We start from the raw sequence: 13,926 nt of genomic DNA on the forward strand, positions 1-13,926 counted from the left end.
CGAGATTTCATGGAGCGCATTCGCGATGAATCGGAGCCGAAAAGCGTGATTGCTTGGCGCCAAGATGTCGCGAAAGACGACGCCAAAATGTCGCGAAATACGGCGCAATATGACGGCGGAAGAAAAATTGCGTAATAAACCAACGCAACTTCGTCTTCGGAAAAGCGATTGAGACAGCATCAAAATAAGGAAACTTTTCGCGGACCGGCATAAAAGCTTCGCGGACCGGCGGTTGGGAACCACTGCTCTAGACGATTGATCTACAGAAACCACTGCAGTGCCAATCTTAACTATATTTATCTGTGATATATATATTCGCCAGTAATTTGGTCTGCTGGTAAATCTGTATTTTCATTGTATTAAAAAGCTGAATAGAAAGATAAATAATGGATGTGAGGATTATCTAATAGATGTTTGTTGGACAAAAATCCAAAAATATCAGTCTATCCAATACTGAATCCGTAACCGATAAGATTAAACTTAAACCACTTTAAAAACCACTTGAAATGCTCCCAACAAATATATCGGAAAAGGGGAAATCAGCGTCATCTACTTAATTAAAAGTAAGGATACGACATGTACCACACGCATTTAGAAAGGAGGCAAAATGTCTCTGACCTCGAAAAAATTTACCATATTCATGGAATGACGTACTCAGCATCTCAAATTGTGTTGAGAGATTATTTAAAAGTAGGTAACAAATGGCAACCTCATAATTGAGTTTTAAAAATAGTAGGGAAAGCATGGTCAATTGAAGATATATATGGCCAACGCTATTCAACAAACAGAAAAACATGGCATGCCGTAAATACTGAAAGAAATTTTGGTCGCGTGAAATTGTCGCCTTGAGCACTCGCATAAGTCATGTTTTATTTAAGTTATTCCATTAATAATTAAGCTATAACATTTTACTTCCACGTAGTGTAATTTTTCCTTAATGCCCACAGATGTACAATAAGGAAAAAGAATAACGTCGTGTAAAACATGTTGTAGTATTAGGCCCTACTTGAGAATTCAAGATTCACAGGCTGGAATGCAGATGACTCGCGTTATTGAGTGATTTTAAATAACCAAAAACGATTAGTAATCAAGGGGCGCGATAGATCACATTTATACTCAGTTCTTAAAGTGAGATGTATGAACTACAAAATAAGGCCATAGGCCAAAAGGCCTCGCGTTTTTTGACCGCTAGTGCAATTTTAATATAAAAGTAAGCGCGAAAGCATTAGTTTGGGCTCAACAAGCATTTCATTAAATGCACGCATGTTTTCTTATTATAAAAAGGAAGTACAAAATCAAATTCAAGAACAGTCCCAACAAATTCACGTATACCGTTTATCTAGAAGTTCTCCTGGCAGTCATGCGTTCTATTCTTAGCATTCAAGGCTGAATATTGGTAAATTTGCTGTTCTCGCACGTTAGGCTTTAATTACTTCCTTTTTCATTGTCGATTCATTTATTTAATTTTATCGTGGTCGGTGTATTTCGTACATTCATTTTAGGATGAAGAACTTTCTTACTTGGCCAAGAATTGATCGATTGAATAGGAATCTTAGAGATTGTTATTATGGGTGGAATCGATTTTATCAAATTAGAATTGATGCCTTGCATGTAAACAGGTACTCAATAATCTTTGTAACGTCTAAAATGGTGTGGGATCACTTTCGGATAAAAGCTACCTAGCAATTTTACCGAATTCTAAATATTTATTCAATTTAGTCGCCAGCGTTCAGTATCTATCCCAACTTGGAATGGGGTCGCCTATTAAGATCCAGCATCTGTTTGACTAATGAAAAGCAAATACACCGTTTAGCCTCATATTATGCTTCAAATTGCGTAATAAATGTACTTTCTACGTCAGAATCATAATAGTTAGCATGTAAAATACCGATATGCCAAATGTGAGGAACAAAGTTTAACCGAAAATGCATTTAAGATGATTATTAGGCAAATTTTAAAGTTAAATCGATTAAACCACTCATTCATCAGTATTTTCGGGATGGTAATATAAAGCAATAATTTTTTGATGAAAAATATAATTTTGTCATCAGATTGTGTGAATAAATTCGGAAGGACATTCGTGCGGTGCATTTTAATTGTATAGTTTTTAAGCCTTTTTTAATCCAACTTGTAGCACAGATCAGTAACAACGAGTGTTAACATTTCGGATTAATCCCTTTGTAAATTATCAGTGATCACCCCTCGATATTGACGAAACGCTCTGGTCGAATTAGTTAACAGCAACGTCAATAAATCTATATATTTTTATTACTGGTGCGTGTAATTGGCAAACGAAACAGGCCGTGACTTTTGTCAGTGAGATAAAGAGACAACAGATTATTTTGCAAGCATTTGTAATCTTTTATCTGAACGTGAACAAAAGTTTTTATGTTCATATATTTTTTATTCCGTTATTTTAGGTTAATAGCTGAAGGCCTTGGGCGCAGAACCAGTGATTGGGGGAGGAGTATACTGCAATATGGGATAACAATGAAGAAATTTGTATTCATATCGTACCAGGTATCGAGCTGGCAAAAAGGCTGAAGGTTATAAAAATTTAGTACTGTAATAATGGTTTTAGGTTGGGAAACTGATCGGACGACTGAATTATATGAGAAACTGCGATCACTGGATCACCAGGTCGAGGAGAGACTTAAAACTGTTCAAAAAATAAAGTCGAGAAACGTAAAACACGTCGCCGCAGCGAGAAGCCCATCAATCTTGCTACAGATTATTATCCAAAAGTCACTAACAATTCGAATAACATTATGTGCGAAATAAACCTACACAATATCTAAATTGGAATATTAATTTTTAATTTTTGTATTGCAGAAATATATACAGTAATAATGTATCAAATGCGGCATTTTGGTAGATTTTCAGTAATTTTGATTATTTTTAATTTTACTCGAAATGTGTCATCAATTGCGACAAGACGACCCCAGAAAATGAATTGCCCCGTTGAATGCTTTTGTGGAGAAGCAGTTCAACTTCTTCGTCCCCCAAAATCTTTGAACACGACGGCAGAAAAAGGTAGATTTATTCAAGAAAATACGAACGAAGAAGAAAATATAAGCAGCATGATATTAGTTAATATTCTTCAAAGTATTGCTAATAAATATTACGTTTACTCGTCGGAATACGCGGTCATCTGTTTTGGACATAACGTTACTTCAATTCCACAAAGTGCGGGGAAACCAATTAAGGTGAGTTTGAAAAATTGTTCAGGATTTTCCGAACCACAAGGGCGACTTCTTCGGGCGTAGGTGTGAAAAATCTATTTTATTGATTATAAGGTTAGAATATATAGCATGTTAGAACTCTAAAGTTGATTCGTATCATACTTAATAATTTCTACTGTATTGCTTAAATAGTGAACCGGAGAAAACAGAATCTCGACTCATACTCTGACTTCCGACTCTAGGAAGTTTAATTACGACCGAGGCACTAAACTCCGACTCCACAGCTAATATAACAATAATACTAAATTGCGACACAAAGGTTTTAAAGTTAATGATTGCCTTTTTTGTTTAGGGTGTTTCAAATGATGGCAATTTTGTCATCCCAGCGCAATCGTCTATTCTTGTGTTACGGCACGGATCCATTTCAGCTATAAAATCCATTCAACTACAAAAATTTCTCCGTGTTCTGGATTTATCTTATAATCAAATACGATTCATTGCAAGTGACGCGATGCAAGGACTCAGACGATTGCAGGTATAACATATTATGCTGTTATATACATAATATTATACAAACTTCAATCATCAAACTATCATAAATACAATGGTGACAAAGAAACTTACTGAGTATAATGTGTAAATATGCCACATTCAAAACAGGCTTAGTTCTCCCCAAAATCAGTTCAATTAAGATATTCCTTCCACATATTTTGTCGGTGCCGTTTGCATTACCCAGTACCCAGCAAGTACCCAGAGAAAAGGTTTGTATTAAATAATGCACATTTTGTACTGTACCTTTGGAGTTATGCAAACGCAACAGCCTTTCATATGCAACAATCGGAATAAATATCAAAATAAGGTGAAATATTGTCGGTAAAATATAAAAAGTCAATTCATATCGTCACCAAACTGTTTTGTTGGGACGATTAAGTACAATCTATATTCTATACAATACAATATTGATCAGAGTAAAATGGATAAAATGTATTGACATTGAAAGTTTTCGGTTTTGTAAATTGAAAAATTATATCGAATTAAGTCGTAGTTTATATTGTTGGCATGATTCAAAACGGATGGTGGATACGGGAAATTCTTTCTACTTCTTTTCCGAAGAAATTCTGCTAAAAATTTGTATACAATATATAGGCTACAGGGAGGGTTCTCGCGCAAAAAAGGGCATAAATTAGAGTGAATCGTTACTAATGGGAAGGGAAACGCTGCAATAAACTTTAAATTTAACATAACCGAGCAGATATATTCAGCTTACAAATTTGATAGACGATATTACCGGTTTAACATTGAACTGTTGATGCAAAACAATCCCAGAACTCAAGATCAAATAACAAGCGCACAGACAGGCGAAAGCAAGGAAAAATTTAGATTAGTTTTAAAAAAATTATGACATCATAATTATAAATTCCGTCACTAAAAATTACCATCTATGGCGTAAATATACAGTACACAAATTTTTAGCTTTAGGTGGTAATACTTCAATCAAATATTCCCTCATTATCAGGTATTGAATCTCCAGCACAACCTTCTAACACAAGTTGAATTCCTCAACGAAATATTTCTTCACCCTATTGATGCTGTCAGACTGTCAACGATATTACTGGAAGGAAATCCAATTATATGTTCTTGTGATTTGGTTCGCATTGTATCTTGTACAGTACGCAGAGATGATGCTTCTTGTTTGCTCATGATTGAGGTAATTTAAAAACTATGAAATTTGTTTTATTAGATAACCTATATATAGGTTCGTCAATGAACTAAAAATATTAGTATTTGCTCAATTCCAAAACGCATACAATCTATGGGAAGTTTTGTTTTATATTTGCTAGTCTACTTGATTTTTATACGTTATTATAGTTATTATACATGTTACAGGAAGATACAAAGAATTCTGTTGACAATAGGAAAAGTGAGTACTCTATGTTTAAAATAACACGATCGAAATTTGGTATTTTTCAATGATTTTACTTTACTAATTTCTCAATTTTATCTAAATTCAGGTCAAACACTGATTCCATTGTCTTATCTCAGTTACATATCCGAAGAAATGATGGCTTATTGCGTAAATCCTCGGGTAAGTAATTTTTCCCGGTGTTTGTTTCCTGGTATTCACAACACCATGTATAATTAATGTTGGTGGCGACTCTTTAAAAAATTGTTTTCATTTTTCAAATATAAATACGATAAATAGTACTTCACTATTCCCTTGTAGACCACCGAAACCAGACATTTAAAAACACCAACTCTGGGTTTACCTTAAAACCCGAAGACTTTTTTTTATGTAAAGTCATCTATAAGTACATCTGTTCAATTCTTGAAATGACCTCAGCGTATACGTACAATTTTGGGTAGGGTACTCATGTAGTATGTGAACCAAGATGGCGTACACCGGAACATGTATGTGTACCAGATTAGAGTTGGGCCAAAATTCCAGATATAAATACTACGGGAGTCACTTGGCTAGTCCCCGAACTCGTAAGAAAACTAAAATAAGGAAAATTAGAATAAAATTATGTCCTAATCCTAACATGGATACACATACCACGTTCCGATGTCCGCCATCGTGGTGCACATACTACGGGAGCGCCCAATTTTGTCCTTGCGAATAAAAATAAATGCTATGTAACATAACGATATTTAAAACCAGAACCAGTTCTGCATCGGAGTGATGTAGTTCATTCCACTGTTTAAATTTACTTATCCTTCATTGTATATCGTTTGCAATGTAGCCCACGTACAAAAGCAACGTACTGCACTATCGAACGAATTTTACTGCATAAATGTTTTTATTAACATTAATACTTATTTTCATATTTAAGTAATATGATGCAAGGTATTTTTATGAAATTGTAACACGCTTTTTGTTGAATTGTATAACTTCGATTAATTTAATTACGTTGCTTTAACAACTATGCTCCAAATTTCGCTATTGTACTTAGGGTTTGGTACTCCAAATATATATAGTTGGCCCATGTACAGTTCGGCTTTCTAGATTACCGCATCCTAAATTTTCAATTTAAACAATATTCCTTCTCTCAATTTTGTACAGCAATCAGACGGTTGTTGCGAATTTATGGTTTTGCATTAAAACTGGTTATTTGGATTTCCTGACTTACCTAATGAGTAAATTTTACTCTTACTTTTTAAACACATTTTATTTATTTTTCCAGTACCCATTTTCTGAGTTTGTAAAAATTCAAGAAAATAATTTTAACAATCTGTTGTTGGATTATTCTGACTATGAAGAAAGATTATATCGACCACGTGACATAGGGAACAGGTTAGTTAGATGCAGGATAGGGCCTAAATATTTGCTCCAATGAAATATGAATGAATGTAACTAATCCTCTTTGTTTGCAGTATCACACATTTTATAATTTATTTGTTATGCAACCGTCATAAGTAACATGACAAAAATAAACGAAACATGTAACTAATGTTTTATTTTCAGCCAAACAAGAATAAAAAAGATTGATTTCCCTTTGCTTTTGACCATGCTGGGATGGTTCCTTATGGTCGTCATTGGATTATGTCGCTTTATCAAAAGTAATACGTACGAGTATGAAATGCACAAAGACTACCTCATGAAATTGGATGAACAACAAAATTCAGAATTACAGAACGTCACAAATGTTGAAGTTCAAAACAGAGCGAGTGTTCCTGTTTCTGTAATTCGGTGTCCTATAATTACAGTTGAAGATGATGATGAAATAACGAAAGCAGATTTCAACGACGGGAAAAATGAACGGGCGAAATGAACAACAAAGGAAATTACTACAGAAGTTTACTCAGTAATACAGGAAAATGGTGTAGCTGTGCCAATTGATGCGAACAAGGACGCCCTGGAAATGTACCTTTTACGTAAAAAGCAATCCCTGTCGGGCAAAAAATTAGTTCTGTAACATTTCAAATCACTATTTGCCTGAGTTCTTGTGATACTTTCAACATGCGGCATTCGTAACTTCAAGATTTAGTCACCACATACTTCTTCGCAAAATACAGGACGGTATAGGCAAACGCCTTCGAAATTTGATGAAATAATAAAGATCAAAACGAAATAGCATCAAATCTTTTACAGCAACGGTAGTCTGACCACCAAATCACTAAGATGCAATCACGGAACCACGGGTAGGTGCGCAATTTCTTTGATGACGTCTTCACATAAAATTTCAAGTGAAAAGCGAATCCCATAAAGCCCACAGAAATTGAAATAAATAAAAGTAAAAGCATTCTAGCAACAACAACAATATTTAACTGCTAAAATAAAAAAGCGATTTTTTTCTAAAAACTAACTAACTATTCTAACGACATAATAACAAAACGATCCATGGGGCTAAAAAAGAAAGTGATCGTTTTTCCAATAGTCATATAGATGAGGAAATCACTGGATGGTTGAGCTCTCTGTGTTTGATCAGATTTACCGTATACGAGTGTAATTCGATTTACGAAATCCGCTTCCAAGGTTTGCTTGTTTAACTAGTGTATAGGAATGTATAAGAAAACTTTCTAAGTTTTCATTTCCAACTTCATAATATGTATTTATTTTTTGACTATTATTTTGCTTGTTTCGAAATATCATTTTAGTAGGCATCACATTTCTGCGATACCGCGGTGAGAAATTCCTGCAGTATACGATGATAAAGCGAAAACGATTTTAATCAGGATAGCTTGAATGCCGTTAAAAGACTAAATGCAATCGATAGCACGTAATGAAATGAGCATAAAGAAAGAATAATATTATGAACACGGAAGTTATACGTAGGTCTTTGTAATTTTCCTAGTTCTCTTCAATCAGTTTTTACACTATGCCACGGAAGGTTTGTATCCGAGATTTTTAACCTGTGGCGTCATCACGGTTAGACACAGAGTTCTAATCACTGATTTGCAACACAAAAACTGTACTTGTATGCTTAATGTTTTTATTTTTAAAATGCAGCTCAAGCATATAGGAAACAAAATATATGGTATATTCCATAAAATATATATCGCGATAAAATACTGTAGCGGGTTGTCTAATTGCTTATTTACTACGATGCTCAAACTGGCAGTGTATTTCAAGTTTCAAAAATATCCTTAACATCTGCATGGGTCTGCTGAATTTCAATTTTATAACAAATTATATATTACAATTACATTGTATAGCAGAGCTATAATTGCTTTGCAGTTGTTAATGGTATTGGTAAATCTTCCCGATTAAAGACACCAGTATGTTCACAAAGGTTGTTTCTGAAACAAAACGTACAGAGAAACAATATGAGTGACTATATATCGTAGTATTATAACATTCAGTATTACACATTCACATGTATATTTAGCTATGAATAAATTACCTGATTTGGACTTCCTTGTGTATACGGCGGAGGAGCATATGACGACTGTAAAATAACAACATTAAAGATATTAATGATATCTAATGAAACATAGTAGTGAGGCGTCACACGCCATAAGATTCAGGCATTACCACCTAATAGAATCATAACATTCCAAGCAAAGTAAAATTAATTAACGTGAAAACGAGCAAGTAATTTACGCATGGGTAAATAATATAAATACTGACTGCACTGTTACGTCAGTAACGTGGAATTGAATGATTGTGATGTATGGAACTTAGTAAACGCTGTCAGATGATATCACTGTGTATACATAATAATTCTCGTAATACTATGTACGTGTATTGCACAATAATAGCAAAACCATTCAACCAGTTTTGATATTGTTTTATTCACACGGTCGTATATTTTTTAAACATCATCCTACTCGTCGCAATATTGGAAAAGTCTAACATAAAATCATAGAAGGCTTACGTATACACAATAGTGATTATTTTGCTATATATTCATGGAATATATCCCGTTATAGCCAGCCCAACAATTTATGATTAATAAAAAAACTGCAATACATTCTTCAACTATCAAACGTCTATCGTTAAGTGCTCGTTGAATCAATATTTTGCCCTTTCTTCCGGTCTTTTGCCAAACAGAGCAATTAAATTTATTTTTGGTTTATAAATGGGCCATATTATATGTCTCGATGTTATAATGAATATTATAATTTAACCTGAGCTTGTTGCTGCTGGCCTTGTTGGTATCCTGGAGACTGGATTATATATGAAAGAAAACAAAAAATTGAAACACCGCAGCGTAGCAGACGTTTTAACACAATAGAAACACGGGTAATATATTAGCTTTGTGTCATTGAGTAAATTCACCCTTCGCTGGATAGGAATTTGACAACGAATGAACGCTTTGTTATGATATTTCTACAAATAAAGAGACACGTCGACTGTAATGATTTGACACAAGCTTATATCCAAAAGTTAGAATGACTAAAACAACATTATTCATTTCAATATCGACAACATTATCTGAAGTCGATTGAAATAATTGTTCAACATACTTGTACTTGCGGGTAGTTTTGGGCTGCCTGAGATTGCACCATAGGTTGTTGCATCTGTGGATAATACTGCTGAGAGACTACAGTTGGTTGGCCTGAAATCAAGAATAAACATAGAAAAACCGGTTGACTCATTGGTTATTCGACCTATGATCATGTATATGCATACCGTAAGGTTGTGCCATGGGAACTTGAACGGTGGGTATGGTCATCACTGTAGTAGTTGCCATAACTCTTCCCTGTCAAACAAACGTTAACAAAGATACGTTATGTTGATAGAAATGCTGGATTACGTTCCGTTTTTGTTTTTCTGTTATGGCCATATTACAAAATGCTCTGCAATTTTTACACGAACGAGGGTCCAAAGCTAAACCATTTTACACGCATCGTATTCGAACTAAATTTTGTAGACTAGATAAAAATGCCATTTTTACTCTATCTTTTTTTTAAACAGGGTGTATATGGCAGTTGAATAGGATTTTGAAACGAAAACACTCGACTAAAACTCGGACTCGGATAACCGCTAATGAGTTTTGAGTTGGGACTCGAAGATAATTTTGAGCAATTCGTGGAAATAGAAAAAAAATGAAGAAAGTTAAAGATTTAACACGTAGATTAATGCTGTAATAAAAAAAGTCGACAAGTTAAGAATAGGAAATATATAGTTCGTATTGATGCCGATGTCCATGTTAGCAATACAAGTTTAATTATAAGTATTAACTATTCAAAGTTTGACTTTAAAACTTTACAATAAAGTTGGTTTACCGCAAAATTAAATCGAGGTGGCAATATGACTTACATGTCCCAACTATATAATGACCCTGGCTCGAATCGACTTGGGAAACATTAAAATTTGCTGAGACTTGACCGAAGAAATAAAAGTTACTTGCTTTCATACAACATACCTGGTAATTATTCTGCCCGCATGATCCGCAACAACAGAAGGAGGAATGAATAATAGCTAATATGCAGGCGATGAATGCTAGAGCTGCAATTGTAGCGTGGATTCCTTGAGAAGAGCTCTTAATAAAAAGAAAAGATAAAACATGTGTATAAGATTTCTATGAGAGGTTGATCCTAATATTTAAATGTGACGTAATATTACCAAACTAGAGATTTATATAAATTGTATAAGGTTCATGAGAGAAGAGATATGACGCGGTTATACCTTCTCTTTAAACGGGCTAAGGTTTCAAAAATAAAAATTCTTTTCTGGGTATCGGTCTTCAAATTTCACGCAAGACGGTATAGCTGCATGCTTTGCTATTTACGCCTAGCAATGTTGGATTCTATATTAGTCAAGTCAGGCTTTAAACTGTGTTCGAACTTTAAGTGTTAAGTAGCTCACAAAGATCGGGTATTACCCCTTATTGTGATGAAGACGGAGGACGCAGCCTTTGCTGCATTTTTATCAAAATTTGGGCTCAGCGTTATTGCTATCGCAATGGAAGACAATGTTGATATTGACGTAACACAGTATACGAACAATATATATATAATATATATATAAGAAACAAGCAGTATACCAAACACCCCCAACCGCAATATCCTGCCAACGCAGCTTCCGAAATTCCTACGCAGAACGACACGATTGCAGTTAATATTGAAACAACCATTCCAGCAATTACCTATAGAAATACAACAATAATAATAAAGGGCATACTGCTTCGCCGAACATCGAAATCTAACAAGACAGTCCTTACAAACAGAAAACAGTTAAAGACCGTTTCTACATTTGCGACGGTATGGGATGGGGTTACCATTGGAAAAAAAATTGGTTAACTCTATAGTAAGGATAATAGATAAAATAAAACAAGAGAGCAATGCTCAAATATACGGACAAAAACGACAAAACATAGTTGTATCAACAGTTTTACAGTCTTACGGACAGCAATTTAACAACAAGAAGAATAAATATACGAACAACAATTTAACAAAACGATCCGTAGGTCCACTCCTATAAACGAATTTCCGATAAATTGGATAAAGGGAATTCTCGCATATGAAAATACTCGTCGATCTTCTGATATTGTTCATGGAATTGAAAAGGGAATTCAGAAAGCAACCCGCAAATTGAGACCGATCGTCGTCGTAATGAGACAGCAATTTCTGTATGAGCCAGCGTTGATTGAGAATGAGCCAAAATTTATTTAGAATGAAAGAATAAATACTTACGTTGCAAGAGTGTGCTCCATAACCTGTGGATATTGCCAATGCTCCCGAAGCCACATACTGAGTAAAATTATACACAAGTTAAAGACACTGAATGATGGTAAAATATCACAGTCAAATCCTAAAACCACAACTGAGCTTTTGATTCGTTTTCTTGGATTTTATTTATCTTAGTTTAGGTCAAAACATGGGGCTATAACCCAACCTATACGTTAATCTATGTTGAAATAAATCAAACAAAACAGATCAAAAATTTGTAGTGAAGTAATAAAAAAATGGCTGTCACGCAATAGCATAATATTACCAGATTAAGCTTTCAACTGGTAATTGGATGAATTAAACGTGGATAAATTATGACAAAACAAGAGGAAATTATGAGTCAGTATCAGCCGTCACAACTCACAAGCGCTTCGAGGAAATGAATTAAAACAAAATAGCTGTCTATGGGACTATATTTTCCATTCTAATTTAGTGAAATCTCTGTATACCAAGTGCGTCAACATAGAATAAATGTACGGCAGTTTGTTGAAACATATTTCATAAATCATTTTAATTACTTCTCATTATCATATAGATCAGAGGTGGCCAACTTGCTCTCGACCGCGATCGCCTAAAATCTTTAAAATAGCTCACGATCGACTGATCGGTAATAAGGTCCTACACAAAAACGAATGTAGAATATGTAGATAACTGCACACACGCATATATATAAAAAAATTCAACCGCTGCCAATAAGAAGCCGTTGTGGGCGCATTCTTAATAAAATCGACATAAAATTTGTACTTTTCATGTTTCAATTAAGTTGTTGATATGGTTATTCAATTGAAACCGAAGAAAATGTTCCATCATTTATTTAAGATTTTTTTTCAAATTATACAATTCAGATATAAGGCGTGCCTAATTTTTAGTCGCAAGAGTTGAAAATTCTTCAAGAAACCTTACCAAGTATTCATGTATTATCTAAACAGCAAAAATAAATATTCTCAAATTATGAATGTTACATGACTGCTCAAACTTCAGTATCTAATTTACAATTTCCTCCAATTTCGATTCTTCGATCGCTTGGAAACAGAAAACATTGCGCATTTTGATGACACTGCTGCCCTAGCGACTAAAAATTGTCACACTACTTTTTAGACAATACCCTTCGCATACTGTGAAGTTGTTGTAGGATCGTTTGTCAGTCAAGACACGCGATATTCGGCCCTTCATTTTTAAACCTTGGTAGCGGCAAAACTTGCACTTTCCGGTCGATCACAATTGACGTCTTGGCCATACCCAGGATATAGATAACTACGGACGTGTTTGACTTGCGGGAACACACACTTATTTTACACTACTAAAAACTTCTAAATCGCTACATGGTAATCGCTACATTTCACAAAACATCTTACCCATCCTCCACACCAAATTCCGGATCCAACGTATCCATAGTATTGTGGACTCAGCGCAACACCTCCTAAAATTATACTCAATACCCCAACAGATAACAGTGCAATCTGGAATTAAATTTTACAACTAATCGAACGTTGACACTGCTATAGTTGAAGATTATAGAGTCGACATATGGATAATATACATACATACGCAGCAGGCCATTTGAATTGCGATGTGAGTCGGTAAGTTGATTCATGCGTTTGATTTCAAACCAACTATTTTTCAAATCTGAAATTGAATATAATTCTGTTGAACGACTACACAACTTACCCCGAGTCCAGTAAAAACTTTCGCGAATTTTTTAGCAGGGTGGTCGACTGGAGGAGGCACAACCGCTGGTACCTGAATCACTTGAGTGTTTGGTATTGCCTGAGTTGTTGTGATAGTTGTTGCCATTTTCCTCGTGCTATTGCTCTAGTCATTTAACTGTATCTTATAAAATAGTTTATATTTATATCGTAAAAAATGAGAAAATATTGATAACATCAGAAAATGATATATATGTATATATATACATAAGTCCACCAATTCAGTCGAGTAAATCATCATCGTTGTTCAAGAAGTTTATATGTAGCCTGATTAACTTTAGAATCACCATGATATAAATTAAAAGCTAAAGAGAAGCTAATCATTCAGCGTTCAATTGATCGTAAACCGAACTATTTTTTTTAGAAAAAGTAGAGGCAACGTAACCAACACTTTATTGTTAGGGATTTCATGTTATTGTCTC

General features: G+C 34.4%; 2 protein-coding genes across 3 annotated transcripts; one reads left to right on the top strand and one right to left on the bottom strand.

Annotated features, from left to right (window-relative positions):
- Window positions 1–2,413: 2,413 nt before the first annotated feature.
- LOC120336363 (uncharacterized) lies at window positions 2,414–7,940 on the top strand. Its single transcript, XM_039404035.2, has 7 exons — window positions 2,414–3,206; window positions 3,535–3,717; window positions 4,699–4,890; window positions 5,070–5,103; window positions 5,195–5,268; window positions 6,365–6,474; window positions 6,646–7,940. The coding sequence occupies exons 1-7, from the start codon at window positions 2,850–2,852 to the stop codon at window positions 6,950–6,952; spliced, it is 1,257 nt and encodes a 418-aa protein (XP_039259969.2). The 5' UTR covers window positions 2,414–2,849; the 3' UTR covers window positions 6,953–7,940.
- Window positions 7,941–8,140: 200 nt separating this feature from the next.
- On the bottom strand, window positions 8,141–13,649 carry LOC120336364 (uncharacterized). 2 transcript variants are annotated; one of them, XM_039404036.2, is made up of 10 exons: window positions 13,467–13,648; window positions 13,154–13,258; window positions 11,763–11,819; window positions 11,114–11,215; window positions 10,493–10,609; window positions 9,757–9,826; window positions 9,591–9,682; window positions 9,252–9,290; window positions 8,525–8,569; window positions 8,151–8,420 (listed from the first exon to the last, which is right to left on the bottom strand). In XM_039404036.2, the coding sequence occupies exons 1-10, from the start codon at window positions 13,590–13,592 to the stop codon at window positions 8,406–8,408; spliced, it is 768 nt and encodes a 255-aa protein (XP_039259970.2). In that variant the 5' UTR covers window positions 13,593–13,648; the 3' UTR covers window positions 8,151–8,405. The 2 variants fall into 2 exon arrangements, with proteins under 2 accessions (XP_039259971.2, XP_039259970.2); XM_039404037.2 differs by lacking the exon at window positions 9,252–9,290 and having other exon boundaries at window positions 8,141–8,420; window positions 13,467–13,649.
- Between the last annotated feature and the right edge of the window lie 277 nt (window positions 13,650–13,926).

Source organism: Styela clava, chromosome 2 (assembly GCF_964204865.1).
Source record: "Styela clava chromosome 2, kaStyClav1.hap1.2, whole genome shotgun sequence".
NCBI lineage: Eukaryota > Metazoa > Chordata > Ascidiacea > Stolidobranchia > Styelidae > Styela > Styela clava.